The 21,561-nt window shown below is 48.8% G+C and overlaps 5 protein-coding genes across 5 annotated transcripts; 1 reads left to right on the top strand and 4 right to left on the bottom strand.

The window, feature by feature from the left end:
* Positions 1-3,317: 3,317 nt before the first annotated feature.
* On the top strand, positions 3,318-5,635 carry BC939DRAFT_467097 (S-adenosyl-L-methionine-dependent methyltransferase). Its single transcript, XM_051557728.1, has 4 exons — positions 3,318-3,526; positions 3,674-4,419; positions 4,511-4,874; positions 4,961-5,635. The coding sequence occupies exons 1-4, from the start codon at positions 3,391-3,393 to the stop codon at positions 5,575-5,577; spliced, it is 1,863 nt and encodes a 620-aa protein (XP_051407135.1). The 5' UTR covers positions 3,318-3,390; the 3' UTR covers positions 5,578-5,635.
* A 593-nt stretch (positions 5,636-6,228) lies between these two features.
* On the bottom strand, positions 6,229-9,932 carry BC939DRAFT_467095 (uncharacterized protein). Its single transcript, XM_051557727.1, has 9 exons — positions 9,366-9,932; positions 9,114-9,305; positions 8,653-9,012; positions 8,340-8,549; positions 8,053-8,226; positions 7,471-7,956; positions 7,268-7,375; positions 6,732-7,168; positions 6,229-6,633 (listed from the first exon to the last, which is right to left on the bottom strand). The coding sequence occupies exons 1-9, from the start codon at positions 9,876-9,878 to the stop codon at positions 6,414-6,416; spliced, it is 2,700 nt and encodes an 899-aa protein (XP_051407134.1). The 5' UTR covers positions 9,879-9,932; the 3' UTR covers positions 6,229-6,413.
* Positions 9,933-10,018: 86 nt separating this feature from the next.
* On the bottom strand, positions 10,019-12,807 carry BC939DRAFT_467092 (Cys/Met metabolism PLP-dependent enzyme-domain-containing protein). The gene is made up of 4 exons (XM_051557726.1): positions 12,623-12,807; positions 12,344-12,408; positions 10,841-11,325; positions 10,019-10,737 (listed from the first exon to the last, which is right to left on the bottom strand). Exons 1-4 carry the CDS (start codon positions 12,723-12,725, stop codon positions 10,191-10,193), a joined length of 1,200 nt encoding a protein of 399 aa, XP_051407133.1. The 5' UTR covers positions 12,726-12,807; the 3' UTR covers positions 10,019-10,190.
* A 597-nt stretch (positions 12,808-13,404) lies between these two features.
* Positions 13,405-14,431, bottom strand: BC939DRAFT_19168 (uncharacterized protein). The gene has a single exon (XM_051550530.1). It carries the CDS (start codon positions 14,069-14,071, stop codon positions 13,493-13,495), a length of 579 nt encoding a protein of 192 aa, XP_051407132.1. The 5' UTR covers positions 14,072-14,431; the 3' UTR covers positions 13,405-13,492.
* A 269-nt stretch (positions 14,432-14,700) lies between these two features.
* On the bottom strand, positions 14,701-20,300 carry BC939DRAFT_496940 (uncharacterized protein). The gene is made up of 3 exons (XM_051559703.1): positions 19,291-20,300; positions 19,124-19,195; positions 14,701-19,019 (listed from the first exon to the last, which is right to left on the bottom strand). Exons 1-3 carry the CDS (start codon positions 20,174-20,176, stop codon positions 14,896-14,898), a joined length of 5,082 nt encoding a protein of 1,693 aa, XP_051407131.1. The 5' UTR covers positions 20,177-20,300; the 3' UTR covers positions 14,701-14,895.
* Between the last annotated feature and the right edge of the window lie 1,261 nt (positions 20,301-21,561).

The raw sequence follows: 21,561 nt of genomic DNA, 5'->3' as shown, positions 1-21,561 counted from the left end.
CACCTCAGGCATCTGGGCGCTGAGCTCGGCTTTCCCGATTTTACTGGGTCGAAATACAAGCGTCCAGTGTGATTGATGTGGAGTCAGTATGCTGCATCGACAACAGATCCACTGTCACACCAACAAGCAATGTGAAGAGTTTACTTACTTGAATGTCCAATACGTCTGCATTGTATCTCCAGCCATAAGCTAGTCCAGCTCAGATGCAATGGTTAGTATTACGACTTTCTCGGGCATCATGTCGCAAATATGCACGCTTCGTATTGCTTCATTTTACAATACGGTTGTGCTTTAGCCTATCAAGAGTCGTGGTTAGTTCATGGGGTTAGTTGAATCGAATATACGGATTTTACTCGAATGGTTATAAATGTCAAGGAAGACAAAGATCCGAAATAGATGTTTGCTCGCATTATGGCGCATGCTCAACAATCGACGCCACCTAGATGAAAAATAAACCATCCTTTATGTGAACCTTTCCCAGCCGCCCAGTCCTTGCCGGTAGTGAGGCTCGATTTTTCCACTAGCCAGTGTGGACGTGGAAAAGAAAAAAAAAAAAAACTTTCGAAATAGCTCCAACTCAGTACACTTACCAAAACCTTAGAAATCTAAAAGACATAATTCTTTGATCATTATGCAGACATACTGTCCATACCGCCGTCATGACGCATACACCCGCAGGAAGGAAACAGACAGTTTAATATCCATAGAGCAAGATAATATTAGTCTCAAGGGCTGTATATTAGGAAACCGACACTGATATGTTCCCTCTAGGAGGCCATGTCGAATAAAAAAAAAAAGGGCAGGATGGTGTTGAACTCAAGGTGCCTTCGTTTAACGAACTTTTTATATCTGGTACATGAGACTAGGGTTTAGAATACGACTGAAATGAGCCCGTAGACTGGTTCAATAAGCCATTGTAAAACCTCTTGGTCATTATCTTTCTTCCACTCCATTATTCCAGCATCCCACCACCATGCCCAAACACCATTCTGTCGAACTCAAGGGTCGTATCATTGGAGCCTACGAGGCTGGTGTGACCCCATCCAACATTGCCAAAAAACACAATCTCAGCATCAAGACAGTCCTTTCGATAGTAAAAAAGTGGGATAAAGACGGCACCGTTGTTCCCAAGAAGCAACCTGGAAGACCACCAATTCTTAGAGAACCAGATGTCGAGCAGCTTGTCAACAGGGTCAAGAGCGACAACCGTATGACTCTTCAAGAGATAGTTGCAGAGTCGCCCAAGCCTGTTTCCAAGAACACAATACGCAGAGCTCTCCATAACAGCGGGATCTTTTGTCGCGTTGCCGTCAAGAAACCTCGTTTAGAGCCAAGGCATGTTGAGGCCCGATTAGCATTTGCGCGAGATAAAGAAAAGTAGACCTGGATTGACTGGGAAAGAGTCATTTGGTCTGATGAGTCTTGCTTCGAAATAGGCAAAGGCTTCAGGACGATCCGCATATGGCGTACTAAAGAAGAGAAGTATCCTCCAGAAAACATCCAACCTCGTCTTCGGAGTGGAAGAACGAAAATTATGGTATGGGGAGCAATCGCGAGAGGGGAAAAAATCAGATCTTCATTATCAACGGCGACAACAATAAAGGACCGGGATTCATCAACACGGTGTATGAGAAGGAATTGAAGAAGTTCATGCCGCAAGTGAAGAACACCCTTTTCATGGAAGATAACGCGCCAGTTCATACAAGTAAGCACGCGAACAGTTGGCGGTTGAGGAACAGCGTTCAGAAGATGATGTGGCCAGCTAATTCTCCTGATCCTAACACCATCGAGCACATCTGATCAATTCTCAAGAATCGTCTCAACCGTCGTTCTAGAAGACTAACTAGCAAAGAAGAGATGATAGCCACCCTTCATGAGGAATAATAAAAGATACCCTCAGAAACCATCGCAAATCTCGTAGCCTCCATGGACAAAAGAGTAGGTGCGGTACTGAAAGCCGAAGGAGGCTCAACCCGCTACTAGTCCGAATGAATTGTCATCCCATTCTAAAATCCTTAGTCTCATAATTTTTGGGAAGGCACTGTACCCTGATCCCTATCAGCTCAACTCCACGCGCCAGTTGTCATTCTGTACAGTTTCCCACATTATCTGTGCGCGCTCGCCCACGCATTGACCCTTTGCCAAAAAAAAAACAACCTTAAACACACATCACGGCTGCAGACGTTCTGCAACAGGGGGAAGACTCGTGCTTCCCCGGAGTTCTGTAATGTATTTGCCCGAATAGAAAAAGCATGGTAACAGCCTAGTATGTGAACCAAAGGATATGTGCTTTGGGTTGCGAAAGAGGGTAGGCGGTGTAAAGGGAGATCAACGAAAGGGACCAGTGTCTAACTCCAAAAAAAAAAAAAAATCAAGGCTACCACGGACCTAGACCTGCTACAGCGAGCGACATATAGGCTCTTGGCATATTATGAGTGGGTTTTTTGTCGTTGTCATTCCTGATTTCGTTTACCACCGATGCATGTGCATTTATCAGACAAGAGTATATGGGCCATTCGGGCCGACTTCCAGGAACGGTATATGTCTAGACAGGGGGGCATCTCGCACGCCAGGAGAGTGGAACACAACGAAGGCACCGTATGAAACATTTGACACATATTGGAGAGTCCTCACTTAGACAGTCTTGGGAGCCGTGGCGATTATTAACTTCACTTTGAAGCTGATGTTTGTCCGATAATCTGCAACCATAACAGTATCCACAGATTGGAGCTTGTTGTTCAACGGTATTCGCGCCCTTGTCCGAGATGTTGAACCACATATACACCAGGTATCAAGTCTTCGATATGATTAAGCAGATCCGTATTATCAGCGGAATGGACAACGACTTTACCAAGCGAATCAAAGGAGAAGCATTCGAAAGCAGTATAAGCCAACTACGACAACTGTCTGCCTAGGTATCAGAGATGAAGGTAATTGGATATTTTTACAGCTCCATATCGCTTGCGGTCCAACAACTCATCGAGGCGAAGGAGATTACATTAAATACTCGCTTCCAACATACCCGTATACCTTGGCCAGTCTTTATATTTGGAGCCTTGATCTCATCCTCGAATTCACTGCTTCAATAACGGGCCTATCCACATCTTTTCAAGACGTGCTACTGATATTTTACTGAAGGAATAAAATCTTCTATTTATCATAATCTTGGGCAATGCTGATAACTCCGTTCCTGAAAATCGAAACTGTCTGCTCAACCTTTTTTAAATTGGTGGCAACAAATGTTTATGTGGCTTGTTTCTCTCTCTCTTTTTTTTTTTTTTTTTTTTTTTTTGTGCTCCCCCTTCCCCAGCAAAGCAGCAGAGTCTTGTCGTCAGTCCTTGCTCTGCTCCTCGCTCGATTCCTAATTCCATCCTCCATAGCAATCTCAACATGAGCAACCGCATTCTCCAGGCAGGAGGTAGCAGCACCAGTGCTGGCGACGCCGCCCTCAACGCCAGGCGCCAGTCAATGGTATCTCAGGCCTATACTCAGTCCGAGTATTCAGAGTCAGAGCTTGGTGAGCAAGGTACGTTTATCACCTTCCATGACCTCTCCTACCCAGCAAAATACCCTTCTCTTGCATCTGCCGATGTTATTGAATGTCAACTTGATGTTCCTTGTTCGCTTTCTGGCCTTCAATTGCTCATGGCTTGTTTATAATTGTGATCTGTAGATAACCGCTGGGATGACTGGGAGGACGAAGATGGTATGGAGGGCGAAACCCCAAAGTGTCTATTCTGCGCCGAGACGTTCCCCTCGGCCCGCGAGGCTTTCTCCCATTGTGCTGTGTCCCACGGATTCGATTTTCTTCGCGCACGCCAGCAGCTGGACCTCGATTTTTATCAATCGATCCGCCTGATCAATTATCTACGCAAACAGGCCCAGGAAGTCGAAAACTTTGATCAGACCAAGACCTGGACCCTGAATGGGCAGGAAACTTTCCTAACGGACGACGAATTTCTCCGTCCGGTGATGGAGGATGACTCGTTGCTCTATGCGTTCGAGGATCTGGATCTGGAGGACTACTCGGCTGGAGAGACGGATCAAGCCCAGGATACGACTACTATTCTTATGCCACAGGGAGAGACCAAGTATATGACACGGTCAGCGTATGAGGATATTGAGACGACGACAGAGCTCGAGGCTAAGCTCTTGAAGCAATTGCGTCTGGCAGAGGAGCAGCTCTTCGCGGTTGAGGTCCAGCTTCAGAATACAGAGATGCAGTTCCAGGAATATAGGGCGAGGGTGAAGGAATCGTTCTTTGATACGCTAGAGGATGCGACGGCCAGGAGTCAGGTCTCGCAGGCAGCGCAGGAGACACAGGAGGGTGATCCGATGGCTCAGGTGGTTCCTCAGGACGAGGGCAACTACTACTTCAATTCGTATGCAAATTCGGATATCCATCAGCAGATGTTGAACGTAAGGGGAATACTATCCATTGCAGTCTGCTTTTTGTGTTTATTGTTCGTGGCAATGGCTAATACTGCTTCATTTCTTCGCTTATAAACAGGATCGTGTCAGGACAGAGGGCTACAGGGACTTTATCTACGAAAACAAGGATATCTTTAGCGGAAAGACGGTCCTCGATGTCGGTTGTGGTACAGGTATTCTATCGATGTTTGCAGCACGCGCTGGAGCTGCCAAGGTCTTGTCGGTCGACAACTCGGACATCATTGAGAAGGCACGAAGGAACATTGAGGAGAACGGACTGCAGGATGTCATTACGCTTTACCGAGGCAAGATTGAGGAGATCAAGTTGCCCTGCAAGGTCGACATTATCATCTCTGAGTGGATGGGATATTTCTTGTTGTATGAGGCCATGTTGGACTCGGTCCTGGTCGCAAGGGATCGGTTCTTGGCACCCGGGGGCATCTGTAAGTTGCAATTGCCTTTATCCATAACTCGTATCACAAAATGACGACAGTCTACTCATATGTTATTCATGCTCCGAATTATATAGTGGCACCATCCCAGACCAGGATCATGTTCACAGCATCGTCGGACGAGTCCTTTTTGAACGACTCTTTCCATTACTGGAACGACGTTTACGGGTTCAAGATGTCAACCATGAAGGAGGGTGTGCTGCAGGAGGCCGTCGTCGATTTCGTCTCACCCGAGACCATTGTCACCAACACGGTAGCGATCAAGGATCTCCCTCATCAGACCATTAAACTCGCAGGCTTGGATTTCATCTCTGAATTCGAGCTCGAGATGCAGCGGGACGATCAGGTGTGCGCATTTGTCGGATACTTTGACACCTGGTTCACCCGAGATGGTCGCGATGTGCCCCTGGATGTGGGTATCTCAAAGGAGGAGCTCAAGCAGCACGGCATGAACGGATTTACGACCGGACCGGTGTCCACACAGTCAGAGGAGACGCATTGGAAGCAGACCATGTTTGTGCTGGAGAAGCCTATTGATCTGAAGAAGGGCGATAAGATTGAAGGAACGTTCTATTGCACCAAAAGCAGCAGGAATCCAAGAGCGTTGGATTTGAGGATCGTGTACGAGGTCAAGAGGATGGAAAAGAGCAGTAGGGACAGTGAGAAGGCGGATCTGACGTTCTACCTCCGCTAAAAAGGACAATTCAACATAGAATCTCATAATAAAACATATTGTGTTTGCTATACGAGCCAAGCTCATGCAAAAAAGGCTATCGAGATTGGCAGCGATGTCATAACAAGTACTTGGTGACGCCCTTCCTCTGTAAGGGCAGCCAACCACACGTTCACAAAGACATGGATGCCAGTTGATCAGTTCTGTTAGACAGAAGTGCTGAACACCTGAACAAAGGTTAAAAAAGAGCGCATACCAAATTTTACATGCAGTTTTCTACTATTCAGCCAGGGTTGAATAGCTTGATTATGTTGTTCCCTGCAGTAATAGCGACGGATTCTGTGTTGTCGACACAGCAAAGGTGTTCTACATCGTACCTTTAGATCTATGTCTATTTGAACCGGAAAACAGGGTAACATCAGCACCTATTTATCAAAACAGTGCATCTTAAACCACGGCCTGATCTATATATGAAAAAAAGATACGGGTGTGTATTTGAAGTGCCGATAGCTCAGCAGCTGAGCACGACGCCGTTAAAGACAGGCGTAAGTGAGTTGTTGGGTGAATTAGCTGATTTCCTCCGCTTTTCAAGGGTCGCAAGTTACACATGGCTATATATTATTTTGAAACCAGTGCAATGGATGAGCAATTGGACAGTTCCATGTGGTCTGTCCCCTCATCTCCTCATCAAAGTCAAAAAAAATAGCGCGCACCTCCACGATCCTTGATCACCTTGTTTTCACAAGGAAGCAGAGCAAACAATACTTCTGATCGCATGGAGTACGAGGTTCTTGAACAACGCGCTTTATTATTCTTCACGACCGACAGAGACGCGTTCCTCCTTTCTATTCCTTACTTCAGTCCTTGCTCCAGACAAAGAGAGACTTGTCCCGGAGAGCCTTGCGTCCCATCAGCTCCCACTCTAATGGTTTGATCCACAGCTCCTTGGCCGTCTCCAGCTTGCCCAACACAGACGCTCCTTTCCATACCAGCAACCGTGGGTCCATATCACGCGGCGAGGGCAGTACCTCCACCTTCTCAACCGTGGTCAGAGTTGCTGGCAAGGCTTGAAATAATCTACAAAGGTTTATCCAGAAGCTCATCGTCAGATGGAAAGCGTTTTTGATAGAAACAGTATCGAAAAACACGAAAAACAACAAGGGATCTCCGCTTACCGGTCCTCAAGCACACGGTCAAATCCTTGGACCATACCGCCTCCACCAACCAAAATGATGCTACCATATAGCTTCTTGGACCGCTCCTCGCTGCCACAGTTCGAGATCGACTGAGCAACCACAACATCGAGTGCCACAAGATTCGAGAAATTATCCTTGCCGAGCGTCCCTGCAATCTCCCATGATTTATCCGTCGTCGTCACTGATGGCTCCATTGCAAAAGGCCTCACAACGGGTGTGATCTCTCCAGCAGATACTCCTGGAGGCACCGCGGACGGTACGGGTGTCGGTGCAGGTGTTGCGTTGGGCGTTCCAACATTGCTGCCGTTATTTTCTTCGCCTGGAGCTATCAACGACGGCGTTCCCGCTCTAGCTGCTGCAACTGCCGCCGCAGCTGCCGCAGTGTTCTTTTTGGTGTTTTGATTCATTAATGCAATCTAGTTGAAAATTAAATACAACAAACGATTAATACACGCCCTAATGCAATAGTAATCGTTGCCGACTACCGAGGACGCAAATCATTCACATGGACGTACTGGTGGAGCATCTTCATTAATATCTTCGTAGTTGGTAATCTTTGCAAAACTGGGATTGATCTCGCGCTCCTCTATCCACCGACGAATGACTCCAGGGAAGAATAAGCACTATGCAAAAACAAATGAATTATAGCATTAGCGCTGATTTGCCTCGTAATTAGCACTTAAACAAAAGCAAAGCTATGCCACATATTCCTTCTTACCATTGGCGACAGCGCAACCTCGTCATAGACCTTAACCTGATATTTCTCCGTATGCTTCTCAGGCCGCCGAACGAAAAAGCTGTATACTTGTACTGTAAGATCCGCCTCATTCATCGTGCACCACTTTTCCTTCAGCTCTTCCATCAGCCTCCAGTCATATGTCTGTGCCAGATCCAGCTCCTCATAGGGGAATCCTGTCCGTTTGACCAGAGCTGTGAAGCACCGTGTAATGTCATCTCCGCCATACTTCAAGACCGCTCTGGAGTTGGGAATGCAGATACCGTCCTCAACGCAGGCTACCTTAGTGACCTCTGCTCCGATATCAACAACACAGGCGGTGGAAACCCCTGCACCATATGCAGCACACACCGATTCCTGCTGGACCATGACGCCGCGGAACTGCATCGACTTGAGTAGCATGTTGATGAGCTCAGTGACATACAGTTTGTTGTATAGGTCTGGGATGACTAGAAGCGCATAATGTTTCTGATACAAACAAGATTTAACATACATAATGTTAGTGCTGTGTCGTAGGACCGCATTCTCTCCGGGTCCTGTACGAGTATGACGAAATAAACATACCCTGAACTTCTTTGGTTCGATCCCAAGATCGTCCTGGATGACCTTTGTCCATATTGTCTCCAGATCTGAGACTACAACTCGTGGCGTGGTGTAATCTTGGTCATTCAGCTTTCCGCCCACGATCGGCCAGAACAACTTGAAGGTGTGGTTCTTTCCAGGCGGCAAGTTTAATGCCTAACCAGACGAATTAAGAACGTAAGACGGAATGAGTGTTCCATATCAATGTATTAGACAGAGAAGCCTGACAGGTATACTCGAGAAAGCATGAAGGTACAAGCGATCCTCACCTTCTGTCCAATAATGTATTCACCCTCTGCGGCTGGATCCGTCCACTCAACCTTGTAAGGATCATTATGATCCAAAATCCTCTCGGGTCTCGTGGAAGTGTTGAAAGACCTGACCTGCATCTTTGCATTGGGTACTGGTCGTCGCTTAGCGGCTTTCATGCGCAGCTTAAGGTCGTACTCAATCTCCTGCAAGTATTTGTCATTCAAGACCTATCAGCGTAAATAGGGATCGTGATTCAGTCTGCTGAAAATAATGAAGCCAATCAAAGCCGCATTGCTAAATGCTGAAGAGTTCAGTGTTTCTATCTCTTACATCAAGTACCTCAGAAATATCGTGAGCTTCCTCTTCGTCATCGTCGCCATCCACATCCATGGTGTTATTATCTTCCCCTGCATCCGTCTTATCGTTTTGCTGTTCCTGCTCTTTTACCTCTCCATCCTTGAGGTCGATGGACGTGTCATCTCCTTGTCCGGCTCCTGTTGAGGCTACTGATACTGGAGCCAATGTTGCAGCTGGCTTTCCATTAATAATTACTCCTGTGGTAGCAGTTCCGTGCATCCGCCGTGCAATGCAATGTGGGGTTGCGACCGGGTATGCATCCGAAGCTCTTCCGATCCTCAATATCCGTGATCCTGGGTGAATGACAATAATCTTTTTGCCAGCATTCGAAGACTACCATTTGAAGGGCGAAAACATTAGTTTTAACCATCCCGAGCATGATCCATGACCAGTAATATAACACTAACTGCACCACACAGCGTCGGAATGCTTACCGACTTCGTCTCGCCGTTCTCATCTTCTTCATTCACGACACTCGCTTCTGAGTCGCTGTCGCTACTGTCCTCGTAATCATCTTCATCCTTGTCCTTATGCTGGGCTTCGTCATCCTGCTCATCGCCATCCTTGTCTTCCTCATCCTCATCATCCGCAAAGATCCCTCTCCGGATAGCCGAAAATTCATCGCTCTTTTTTTTCTTCGCAGCACCGTTCTCGCTACCCTTGTCCTCGATAGCATCCTCGCCTACGTCCTCAGCCCTCGTCTCTCCTTCCTGTGTCGGATCCTCTACAACCTTGCGCTTACGCCGTCTTTGCTTGGCTGCCATGTCCTTGAGAACGAAATTCTTGTCCGTCTTAAGGAAATTGCTGCTGCTGTTTCGATTAGGTAAAGGTGCCATAGCCACAAACGTCGTGAACTTGAACTGCGGTATGTATGTCCGTATTGGTTGTGGCGGAGGTGCTGTTGCTGCTTCTGTGGATGGTGCGGCTTCGTCTGTTGCAGGTCCTGACGCTAGCGCTGCTGATGTTGCGTCCGTCGCAGGTGATGCATCTGTGGAAAGCGCAGTTTCTGCAACAAACTTTTCCTGCTTTTGTCCATGCTCGTTTGAGTCCATGTTGGCAGAGTCCGATGCCTTGAGCTGATCAACGTCAGACATACTGGTGTCGATGTGCTGCTGGTTAACCTGTGTTTCTGCCTTGACCTCCTGCGGGGCTTGCTTGGCGGTGTCGGCGCTGACATCCTCCATCTGGACATCTTCCATGACTAGCAAAGGATGATGAGCTTTGGATCGATGAGTTCAGCCTGTCTCTGCTACCTGTGCCGCGCTCTGAAGGAGACTGCTCGATGCTGAGCAGCCAGTGGCTTTTGATTTCGATCTGCATCCTTCGGTGGCAGAGTCTGTGCGTTGTTGCACGCTGCTATAGTGCGCATATTTTTATTTGATGCTTAATGAATGAAGAACTATACAATGATACGGGCAATTATTGAACGATCAAGCCGTAGAAACAATGGTCTAAAATATCTAGGTTGCGTTGTAGAATATGTAAAGCGATGCTTTGTGTGTGATGATACTTTACAGCTTAACCGAGGCCTCAAGGGCAGCCAAGACATCCTTGACCAGATCCTCAGTATCCTCAATACCGACCGACAAGCGGATCAAGTTCTCAGTGATGCCCAAGGCTGCACGGTCCTCAGCCGAGACGGATCCGTGGGTCATGGTGGCGGGCAATTCGCAGAGGGACTCAACACCTCCCAAACTTTCGGCCAAGGTGAAGAGCTTGACGTGGCGCAAGAAGGCATTAGCAGTGGCCAAATCGCCCTTAATTCTGAACGAAATCATGCCTCCGAATCCCTTTTGCTGACGCTTGGCCAACTCGTGCTGAGGGTGCGAGGGCAAGCCGGGGTAAATGACATTCTCGACGCGAGGAGAGGCCTCCAACGCCTCAGCAATGGCCTGGGCTGAGGCAGCGTGCTGGCGCATGCGGAGATGAAGGGTCTTCAGACCACGGTTGGCGAGAAAGCAGTCGAAAGCAGACGGGACAGCGCCGATAGAGTTCTGCAAGAAGGCCAACTTGGTAAAGATCTCCTCATCCGAAGTAACAGCAACACCCATGACAACACTAAATCGGGATGCATGAGTAGAGTACGATGGTCAGCATCAGCAATGTTCCGTTTAAAACACTAGAGATACAATGGTATAACCTATTCAGCGATTCAACTTACTCAGAGTGTCCGTTGATGTACTTAGTAACGGAGTGAACGACGATGTCGGCACCCAGCTGAAGTGGGTTCTGGAAGAAGGGGCTCATAAAGGTGTTATCAACAACCAGCTTGGCGTTGTGCTTGTGGGCAATCTCGGCAACGGCCTTGATGTCGACCAAGCGCAGGGTAGGGTTGGTGGGGGTCTCAATCCAGACGAGCTTGGTGTTGGGGCGAATGACAGTGGAGATGTTGGCAGCATCCTTGAGGTCGACAAAGGTGACCTCGACTCCCAAAACCGAGGCAACCTTGGTAAAGTAGCGGTAGGTACCTCCGTAGACATCGTTCACAGAGACGATGTGCGATCCAGCAGGCAACGAAGAGACGATGGTGGCAGTAGTAGCCGATCCAGAGGAGAAGGCCAATCCGTGCTTACCACCCTCAAGGGCAGCAACCGCAGTCTCGAAGGCCTTACGGTTAGGGTTTCCAGAGCGGGAGTAGTCAAATCCCTATTAGCGAGCACAGGAATAGTGGAAATGTTAAATCGAGAGTCCAGACCAAGAATAAAAAAAAAAAGGGATGGGGACCCAACCACCACACAAACAAAAGGCACTCTAGCCTCGTCTTTTGAATGCCCACGGGCTCCCTTTGCCTCTTTGTTTTCTCTCATGCGCTTCTAAGAGCGTATTAGGATATGTGTGTGAAATGTGCTGTATCGTGGCTAAGGTTCTTCTCCCACGTTCATCGTGTGCGACCATGAAAATAAATAAAAAAAAAAGACCATTGGCCGAGCTTGTCTGGGGTGTCTATGGTGTCCATGGTCCTCAAAAATGCCGGCGTCGAACTAATGTTGTATCCTAGGGTCGTTTCCCACGGTGGTGTATAGAACTGAAGCCGAGTAGTCGTCTCGGCGTCTGCGCCGCAGAAGGATCCACAATGCGCTAATTGTCTTTCTTGGGAGCAGACCAACCGACGACAGATCCATGTACTTGTCTCTCTTTCTTATCCCTCCGTGATGGAAGCGAAGATGATGACTTCCTTGTCGCGTTTTGAAATTCAAATTCCCACCCAGCGAAGCACACAATTTCGATACTAAAATATATGAATGAATTGGGGTCCACGTAAAATAAAACAAAATTGGAAGCCGTACACATGAACAGAGTCCCCAGGGTTTCTTTTTTCTGCACTTGATCTATGAACCCCTTGGTGCTATTTCAAGACAGGATTGCATCGATCCTCGAGAAATGGGGTGATCGATACATTTATTCAGCAAGCAATGTAGCAGCAGATCCAAGAACATTATTGCTGCGCTTTTGCCCCTGACAAATCGAACAGCCTTTTTGTCTTTCTCCTTTCATCAAGGCCCCTCTCTCCCTCACTTCAAAGCATCTGACAAATTGTTTTTCGTGCAGTACATGTTGCACCAAGTACCTCCACAAGAATACAAAAAAAAAAAAAGGGCCGATTTGTGATGCAGTCTTCCCTTTCGCACTTGAGGAACAAGGAGAAATATAAACGAGCACTTACATTGTGTTCACCGGCTCCGTGCTGCTTGAAGGTAGTCGAGAGCGACAGAGGAGGGATGACAGCACCTATTGTGGAGCAAGTAATCGAAGCAAGAGATCGAATGATACAACTGATCAGAAGCACATCTTTTATTCGTCTTTGCCGCTACTGCTCTGCTCTGCAGATTCATGCCGATTGCTTGCAATTGTTGGACCATGACCGTAAAAGATCACTCGTACAATGATACAGATGGTTCCAGCAAACAGATGACCATAACAAATATAGGGAGCGACTTCATACCAGTGACAGGATCAGGGTGTTGGCCGGCGTGCACGGCACGGGTGCCGAAGTTTGCCTCGAGGATGTGCTCAGTGTGATCGTCGTTGAAGTACTTGGCAGACATGTTGGTGTTAGAGGTAGTAACTAGTGAAGATGCTGTTGAGGCCTTGTTTTTGTTATTGAAAAAGAGGAAGTGTTTTGGTGGCGGTGGATGTGAAGGGAAAAAGAAAAAAAGAAAAAAAAACAAGGACCTGATATTTAAGGTCGAGCAAGATTCACACGGCTCCAAATCCGGATTCCATGTGCAGTTACAGAGATATCAATTAAAGAGGTCTCCATTAGTAATCGAAGGACTCAACTCAGCATGCCTTTCATCCATTGTATGGTGTCACTGAAGCCCAGCCTCTGTGTAGAATAAACAGTTGCCCTCTAGTCCTGCTGAGCTAACACAATTAAGGGCACCATTATTGTGCGCACTTGACCCGGCCATTGTGAAAGAGAGAGCGAGCCTTTCAATTTTTTGCGTTCAACAATTTTTTTAAAAATGGTGGCAACTCACTATCTTCTCGCGATCAAGGGTTGCCGAGGCCGCAAGTGGAACAAAGTACGATAACGACAAAGCATCCACAAGCAGCACTCTCGTCTACACGCTTAAAGTCTCCCATTGATCTTTAGCTGAACTGTACTCGACTAATACTGGCAATTAGAATCACCCAGGGCTCGTAGACTAACAGCATAGCCTAGCCGTAAATAAGGATGACCAATTCGGATAAACAAACGAATATACACCATATCCTCCAAGATGTTGCAAATTAGCTGTTTTATTATTAGGGATAATATTTTTTTTTCTTTTTGCAATGGGGGCAAAAAGCACGTTCTTGCCTTGTTCCTTTAAAGAGCCGCAGCCGTGGCCAGCACCATCGCAACCAAAGAGACTACCACGCGTCCCAGGCCGAATGCCTTTGCTGCCTCTGCGCCGCTTTGAGTAGCAGTAGGACTGCTAACAGCGCCAGTGGTCGTGGCAGTTGGCAAGGACTTTGAGATCGAGGTGACCGTGGCCAGCGCCGGGGACAGTTCAGGCTGTTCCTTTTGATTGGCTGCAGTGGCATATCCGCTTACATCCTTGCACAGCTCGTCGAGAGACTCAGGCGTGATCCGATTTCCCTGGCTGGTTCCGTCCAGGGCGCAGTTTTCGCTGGCTGAGGCAAGTGGGTAGAAGCCTATTGATATCGTAAAGAAAATGGCGCGAGGTGAGTGGAAGAAACAAAAATATGCGAATTCCCAGGTACGGGTGGCAGTGTTCTGGGTGTTTAATTTTAAATCCCGGGCAAAATTGAATTGCTCAACGCCCTCACCCTCGCCCTCACCCTCATTGCTCTGTTCTCGTCCATGTCCTTGATAATTTTTTATTGCTGTGGGTGAGTGTTGGAGACAAAAGACGTACCTGTCTTGCAAATACACGGCTTCCATGCTGGGTCAGAATCAGCATTGGGGATGACAGTGTTGTTCTGGGTGCAGGGAGCAACCCATGCCTTGTAAAGCTCGTGCAGGGGAGAGCACTCGGGCTTTGTCTGAGCATGGACCTGAGAGAACAGGGCGAGGGCAGCGATGAAGAGGAGAGGGAGGAGGGCGGTGCGAGTCATGGCTGGCTGTATTTTTTTCAGAGGAAAGAACAGTGAAAAGACGGAAGGAGGGAAGGACGGATGGTGATGATGAACGCGTGAAAGAGCTAAGGAGCAACGAAGGAATAACGAAGGAAAGAAAGGGAGGGTAAAGAGAAGAGAGGAGGAGGAGAGAGGCTGATGTCAAATATAATCTGACAAGTGGGGGAAGAGGGCGGGGTGGAAGGTGAGGGAGAGGGGAGGTGGTAGTGGTGAGGCGGCAGCAATGGTGGCAACGAAGAAAAAAAAAGAAAAGAGGTCCGGCAGGGAGTCCTCCTTTATTTCTCCGGGCACTAAACGCAGTCTACGGAAAAAAGAAGCGTGTCTGTGTGGTGTAATGTGTGGTGTAATGTCCCCCGAGCCCACACAGCGGCATGAGGTGTGTTGTCTCTCGGGCCTTTAAGCGGTGAGTGTGTTTACGCACACCATTCGGTCAGTGGGAGATGTTAGATCATGTCGGTGGAAAATGTTAGGCTACGTCGGTGCTCATATTCCTGACATTCCATAAGCACTCTCCCACTTTTTCACCCGGCTAGATGTGTGCACACAGTTTTATTAAGAGAGCCTATTCTGGCTTTAACCACCCTAAGAACCCACCCATCAATAAAAACAATACATGTAAATATCCTGTCACTAGTGAGCCCATCTCCCTCCTCCGTAATGCGGTGTATGGGAACTATGGGACCCATGCACCCCTCCAGGACCTCCATGTGTACCAACAGGTGTTCCCTCCATGATCGCCTGTTCCACACGACCCAATCCCTCCTTGCCTACAACGCCCTCGAGCCATGCCTTACGTGCACCGACCATCAGTTGTCTCCGCTCGAGGAAACACTCCGGCGGTGTCAGAATGTTGTCGCAGCTCAGGTAATCGCTGCTACCAATCACAGGAAACGATGCCGACGTCGACAGGAGTGACAGCGGACGACTCGGCGACTTGACTACAGGCGACGTTGAAAAGATACTATCCGCCAATACTGGGGCAGATGCAGATGACGACATTGTCACTGCTGCTGTCAAGGGTGTGGAACTGGTGTTTGCCGAGGAAGACAATTTCTTGTTCAAAGTAGACGATGATTGTTCGTAATTCCGTCCCTCATACTGGACCCAGTCCCGAACCAGCTCTTTGCTCTTCGTTCCTGAAACAATCGTCTTAACAATCGTACGTCGCTCCTCCAATGCAGCCGCATCCTCTGCAGATAATCCTTCTCCCTCGTCCTGCTTGTCGGACGCATCCCCTGGAGGCGCTGCTCTAGAACGTAGACCACCGCGAGGTGGAGATGGCATCTGAATAGGGCCAAATGCGACCCGGGCCAGATGATGAACTGCGATCCAGTAAAGCGCAGGGTTGCGTTGCTTGATCACTCGTCCGCTGACGACCGCTTTAAGATAGTGCTTTAGGACTTCCGATGTTACGCACTCTTGGTCGTCTGTAATCAGACTTCTGAGTGTGCCCGCGTCAAGTTCCTCCCACTTGGTCGTTATCCCTCCCAGAAAGTTGAAGGACTCTTGCCAAATGAGAAGCTGCAGCTCAGAAGAAAGCGCCATGGCTGGAAACAAGAATCGAGCCGCCGTTGACTGGAACTGCAAGAGCGTGCCTGTCGTGAAGGAGTTCTCTATAAAGTTTTTCATGAACTGTGTGAAAGGCAAGGGAGCCGTGAGGACTGAGAGTGTCTTTTCGGACAGTGCCGTCAGGCCTTGAGGACCATCGGAAACCAAAGAGCAATCGCCGCGAGTACTGAAGTGATCCAGCAGTTTGTTGATATTGGCATCGACTTCCTCATCAATAAAACCATCTTCTTCTTCCTCCCCTTCCTCTTCCTCCTCGTCCTCCCCCGGTCTGTCATGGGGTTCCTTTTCGCCTTCCAATGATAGCAACTTGAGTGACGCCATATAGATGAGCTCGAACGATATGCCGTCCAGGGTTTGCAACAGCGAATAGACGAAATCAAGCGTGCAGTGCGCTACCGAGGTCGCTGCGATTAACGCCCCAGACTCCTCCACAAACGTCATCTTACTCTTGAAAAGCAGGTCGATCGGATAAAACAGCCAGTTGAACAATGGCTGGCCCGTGATCTTTCCATAATCCATCACCAGGCTGTTGATACCACGACCATCATGCATCCAAAGACTTTGCGACTGCTTCAGGTCTTTGTCACTCTTGACAAAGCATTGTAGGTACAATGGTTCCAGAATTCGCCTCACGACTGTGACCTGCTTGGCGTTCTGGTTAAGCAGCTTGGCAAGAACGCGTGGGTTGAAGAGAATCTTGAGCAGCACATCATGACTCAGACTCTCGTCTCCAGGGAGGACAATCTGGAGCAAGGATAGCGCTGTAACTTGGAAGAGCGGGAAGAAGGTCAGCTTGATGTGCGAGCTATTATCGGGATCCTGCTGGTACACGAGAGCATCCATGGCCGTGAGCCAATGAGCGACAAAGTAGACACCATGTCGAGAGACAAATGCTGTCCAAGGCGGCAAGGTCGTCGGGATCTGGTCCTGGATCGTCAACTCGTACTTGGTCACCTGCTCCACCAGTCCAAAGACGGACTCGGACACCAAGGTCTGGATGGTCTCATGTAAGATAAAAGGCTGCGCAGAAGTGAGGCGAGCGAGGTAAAACATAGCAGTCAAATGGCTGCTCAGGTATTCGCAACACAGAGACACCTCGAAAAGATTAGACGCGATGGCTGACAAAGCTGAAGGGTTGTTCATCGTTATACCGACATGAGGTAGCGCAGGCTCGTCCAGCCCTGGAACGTCCTTTAAGAGCGATGTCAGCCGCCCATGCACGGTTTTGTATGCGTTCGAGTTGGTCCAGGTCGTGAAATGCACAGCTTTCCAAACGCGTTCCAAGATCTGCTCGTTGTCCGGCGGGTTAGTCGAAAGATAGCGTGCCCAGGTACTGATATAGCGAACCGTGGAAGCGGCCAACATCGCATCTTCAATATTGAAGGTAGATAGATGATCCGAGTGCTTCCAGTGCGTGATTCCATCCAGAGCAGGGTCAAGGAAAGCCGCAGCCTGCGCCCAACAAAGCGAGTGCTCTGGGATCGTGCGATGCACATCTGCGGCAGCATGGGTCCAAGCAGTGGCGAGCTGGAAAAACATGGACAGCTTTCTGGAAAGGAACGTTTTGACTACTGGATCGAGGTCGCCCTTGTTTCGCTCCGCGATTGTCTGGGCAAGATCCTGAAGCAGCAGCGACTGCAAACTGTCACCCAGCACATTACAGTAGAGTCCATATGCTGCCAATGACCGAAACAGCTTCAACACCTGGGTTTGGATTGCAAAACCGCGTCTATTCTCCGCCTTTGCCTCGGGCGTAACCACCAAGAAACGAAGCAGGGGCTCCAAATGTCCTTCGTCAATCACTGCTGATGCAACTTCCTTGGACGATCTGACGATGATATCCAGGATCGATATTGCCTTGACTGTGCAGTTCAGCTCCAGATCACCTCTCTCAGAGGGCCACGAGATTGCGCCGTAGTGTCGGATAAGCGCCGCAATCAAACCCTCGCATTGGAAAGCCTTCTTGGCTGCACCCGCGTTGCTCCGCACGATAGTTAATAAGATATCCAACACTTGCGCATTCGAGAAGGCTGGTAGTTGGCAAACGTCCAGAATATATCGAAGTCGGGGGATGATGTTCATAGCAAGCAGACCCTCTACAGGATCCTTTGAAGCCAAAATCGCGTGCGCTGCAATCGTCTCTTCTGTCTCTGTTCCCTGCTCCTGACTCGCCTGCAGCGTATCGGACCTGAGTTCCATGTTGGCGAACTTTGTAATATTCTGGTACTTGAATCCAATACTGATCCGCTCATAGCCGCGGTTCAGATGGTCGAGCGAATCCCAAATGTCTTCTGGCAGCCCAAGGTTGGGCGGGGGCATCGTCCATGTGTAGATTGCATTGATTGCTGCAACAATTCCGCTATTCGTCTTATCATCCAGCGCCGCACGGATATAGACTGGAGCGCGGAGTGTGTCGATTAGCCAGCGCAAGATTCCAGCGCGGACTTCAAAGGAAGCGAATGCCGGATCTCTGCAGTTTTGAAGAACCTTAGCGACGATATTCAGAGGAAGGATTCTTTGACTGGGCACTGTTGATCGAATAAGATGCAGCAATTCCGAAAGTGTGTATCCGGCTTTCGTGGGATCCACGCCATGATGATGTAGCCCAAGGTGAACTGGTATGTTCTCGTCGTTGATAATCTTCCCTGTAAAATCAAACCGATAATGAGCTGCTGGCGGATCTGCTTCACTCACGGTGTATGGCTGTGGTCCCGGTGCGACAGATTTGCCAAGAATAGACTTAGTACTGTCGGAGTTCTCACTCGTGCTTTCAATTCCCATCCACTCCAACTTTTCCGGCTCTGCAGGAACATCAGCAAAATATCTCTTTAGTGCCAACGGATGATCGCCCTCTTCCTCATTGTGCCTTTTTGCCTGGAAGGCAGAGTCACCGTGCCCGTCTCTGATATTATGCATACTGACGACCTTGTCCTCAACTTTGACTCCTTCCGAAAAGCTGACTCGTCTTTGTACAGTGTTGCGCCTCATCAGTTTCTTCACGAGCTCTGGATCTAGGTTCCGTAAAAGCTCCGCCTGTTCCTGCTCAATTTCCTCCTGCGACAGACTAGCGAGCTTTCTTTTGTTTTCCTCGTCGATCTGTTCCATTAGCGTACTGTGAGGCGAATCTGGCCTCTTTTTCAAGACCGAATGAAGCGCGGAGGAGGGCTTCGGTGGAAAGGATCGATCTATATATCCGAGTCAAGAGATGTCAGTATAGAATTTAGTCTACCCTTATTTTGCTCAATTGTCCTTTCATATTTCATGCTGATAAAGCAGATGATCAACTTACTGCCTCCTTGGCCACTAAAACTGGCTGGTCTCGCTGCTGGTCTGGTCGCAGGTCGAATCGGCACTGTATCAACTAAGTTATTAATGGAATAAAGCACACTGTCAGAGCGAACGTAACATTTATGCGGAACAAATTATCAGTAGAGAATTGTATTATGAGCTCCATACCTGGGCTGGGGGAAGCAACAGTGTCTCTCATGGCGTCGGGCGTCGTATTGATTTTCGACATGAACGTGGTGTATGCGGCTGAGTTGGGGGTGTCACTGCTCTGAGCGTTGATCGAACCCTTCGCAGCGATGGGCTCTGGGGTTCCAGATAGTGAAGACCCCTTGCTCTGTGCCTCAGCGAGCCGTCTCGCGAACAAGCTCTTGCCCTTGAATCCCCCCTTGACTGGTTGCGTGTTCGGCACTAGAGAACCAGGAGTCGTCGTCGCAGTAGTTGGGGCTACAGCTTCTTTAACGGGTTTCTCCAAGACCTCGTGCAAGACCTGACCCATCGATGGACCTGCGCTGCGCAGCCTCCTCCGTGTATCCTCCTCAGTCTCGAATTCGTCCTGTATACCATCATGGTGAGCGGTCCTTGCGGCTGTAGGGACGCTTGTACCGTCATCCTCATCGTCAAAGTCAATCTGAAATCGCTCGCCTTTGGGGGGTGTCTGGAAATGTGTCCTAGGCCCTTTGCTGGCTCTATCCTGCAGAAATCTTGACCCTCCTCGAAGTTTGAAAGATGATGCCTGGATACTGGGCGGTTGCAGAGGTAGCTGGTCGCCGTCAAGAGAGACCATATCCTTTTCCAAAGGCGGAGGCATGTCGTCATCGTCATTATCTTCAACAGTAACGTGCCTTGTTGTGTCCCCAGAGTTCCCGGTGCTACTGCCGCTCACTACGGGTTTCTTGACTCTGACAACAGCTGCGGCGGGTCTGTCGTTGGCCTTGTAGAACTCATCCTGCATGGCCAAGAGCTCTTCCTCGGTTTCAACCGGTTGTCGTCGTTGACGGATAACGCTCGCATGCTCGCGGCGTCTCTTCTCCTCGTCGACTGGACTTGAGCTCATAGTAGACTACGTTGCTTGGAGGTTCCTTTGTGGCTGATGCGGAGAAAAGTAGCAAGTCGAATCGAGCGATGCAGTCGGATGAGAGCAGTGGCCGATGCGATCAATGGACGAGAGGGACGAAGGCAGAAAGGGGTGTGTGGAATAAGGGATGTTTCTTCTGCGTACCAAACACAGCAAGCGGTGACTGTGTTTATCGCGTAGATTACGACGCGTGTTTCAGAGGGCACCAGGGTAGCGGTTCAACGGGTCCCGTGGAAAATTATTAGGGTCGGTCATTGGCCCCTGCACAATACATGTACAAACACGCGCTGTGTTATCACTGTATGCATGAGTCCAACTCAAGTGTTCGCAAATGTCGCAGCCATGGATTGAAGGGGAAGCCAACCTTGGTTACGCCGCTGTGGGCATCTAGGCACGTCCTCCCCTCTACTCTATGCCCTGATACCATGGGGATCATAGATGACGCGTTGATAATTTGTCATAAATCCCTTCCTGATATCAAGCTAGACTCTATGGACGACCAATATGTATATGCGAGCTGTCTGTGTCTCTATTTATTGTGGGAGGTGATTCTGGCTCCATAGCACACGCACAGCATAGGGCACATGGGTCGAACTCACTCTCCCATTGACTGAGAGGTAGTTTCTTTAGTCAGCATAGCCCATTCGCTTGGAAACAAAAGGCACTTTGATGTCCCACACTTGTGCCACGTTAGAAAATCAAGGTTACGAGTGTCCGCTGGTCCCCTTTACTCCTTGGCACGAATTTGTTGAGCATTTTCATTTTATGGACTCTGTTACGTTCTACCGAGTCGACAAATGAACAAGAGAAAAGATTTCAGGCGATCATGCGGGGGGAACAGGGAGAAGGATGAACTGCCTATAGACTATAGCCAACTTCAACTGGAGTCTCTCAGGAACAACAGCAAACTCGCCACCCTACTCAAAAAGTCTTATAATTCGGCCCCCCACACGGCATCAGTTTACTGGCGCTCGGCGCGACAGAAGCGGAGGGAAGTCCAAGGGAAAGAAACGAGCCAAAGGAGCAGAAGTAGTGAAAGCATGAACAGTTGCAACAGTAGTCTGCTGTAGCGCATCGGCTTCCTTGGTAGATACTCAGTAACGGTCATGTTGTGCCTGTACCTGTGGGTCTGGATCGACTTTGCCCTGCATCAGAGCCATCGTAGATAAGCAAACAGCGCAAGACAAATACTAAATGCATCGCGCCGTAACGGACGAGAATCAGGTTTAAAAAGAAAAGGAATCTCGACAAACAACTCTTGACTTCATGCCTCATTCATTCCTCATCCCCATCGCCATCGCCCACTTTATTTTCTTTTTCTTTTTTCTTTTTTTTGACCACACATTTCCACTGAAAATCCAGCA

Source organism: Gamsiella multidivaricata (genome assembly GCF_025024155.1).
Source record: "Gamsiella multidivaricata strain RSA 2152 chromosome Unknown BC939scaffold_104, whole genome shotgun sequence".
Lineage (NCBI taxonomy): Eukaryota > Fungi > Mortierellomycota > Mortierellomycetes > Mortierellales > Mortierellaceae > Gamsiella > Gamsiella multidivaricata.
The sequence above is the reverse complement of the archived record's forward strand: the minus strand, read 5'-3'. Positions and strand labels throughout refer to the sequence as shown.

Bases quoted from the DNA above. Each gene is read 5' to 3' on its own strand.
- BC939DRAFT_467097 (XM_051557728.1), top strand. From the start codon at position 3,391: ATGAGCAACCGCATTCTCCAGGCAGGAGGTAGCAGCACCAGTGCTGGC. The intron at 4,420-4,510 runs GTAAGGGGAATA...GCTTATAAACAG, and splicing joins TCCATCAGCAGATGTTGAAC to GATCGTGTCAGGACAGAGGG. The intron at 4,875-4,960 runs GTAAGTTGCAAT...CGAATTATATAG, and splicing joins CTTGGCACCCGGGGGCATCT to TGGCACCATCCCAGACCAGG.
- BC939DRAFT_467095 (XM_051557727.1), bottom strand. From the start codon at position 9,878: ATGGAAGATGTCCAGATGGAGGATGTCAGCGCCGACACCGCCAAGCAA. The intron at 9,306-9,365 runs GTAGGCGAGGAT...AAGAAAAAAAAG, and splicing joins GAGAGACGAGGGCTGAGGAC to AGCGATGAATTTTCGGCTAT. The intron at 7,376-7,470 runs GTAAGAAGGAAT...GTTTTTGCATAG, and splicing joins AGGTTGCGCTGTCGCCAATG to TGCTTATTCTTCCCTGGAGT.
- BC939DRAFT_467092 (XM_051557726.1), bottom strand. From the start codon at position 12,725: ATGTCTGCCAAGTACTTCAACGACGATCACACTGAGCACATCCTCGAG. The intron at 11,326-12,343 runs GTAAGTGCTCGT...GCTCGCTAATAG, and splicing joins ACGGAGCCGGTGAACACAAT to GGATTTGACTACTCCCGCTC. The intron at 10,738-10,840 runs GTAAGTTGAATC...ATCCCGATTTAG, and splicing joins TACATCAACGGACACTCTGA to TGTTGTCATGGGTGTTGCTG.
- BC939DRAFT_19168 (XM_051550530.1), bottom strand. From the start codon at position 14,071: ATGGAAGCCGTGTATTTGCAAGACAGGTACGTCTTTTGTCTCCAACAC.
- BC939DRAFT_496940 (XM_051559703.1), bottom strand. From the start codon at position 20,176: ATGAGCTCAAGTCCAGTCGACGAGGAGAAGAGACGCCGCGAGCATGCG. The intron at 19,196-19,290 runs GTATGGAGCTCA...TTAATAACTTAG, and splicing joins TGTTGCTTCCCCCAGCCCAG to TTGATACAGTGCCGATTCGA. The intron at 19,020-19,123 runs GTAAGTTGATCA...TCGGATATATAG, and splicing joins TTTTAGTGGCCAAGGAGGCA to ATCGATCCTTTCCACCGAAG.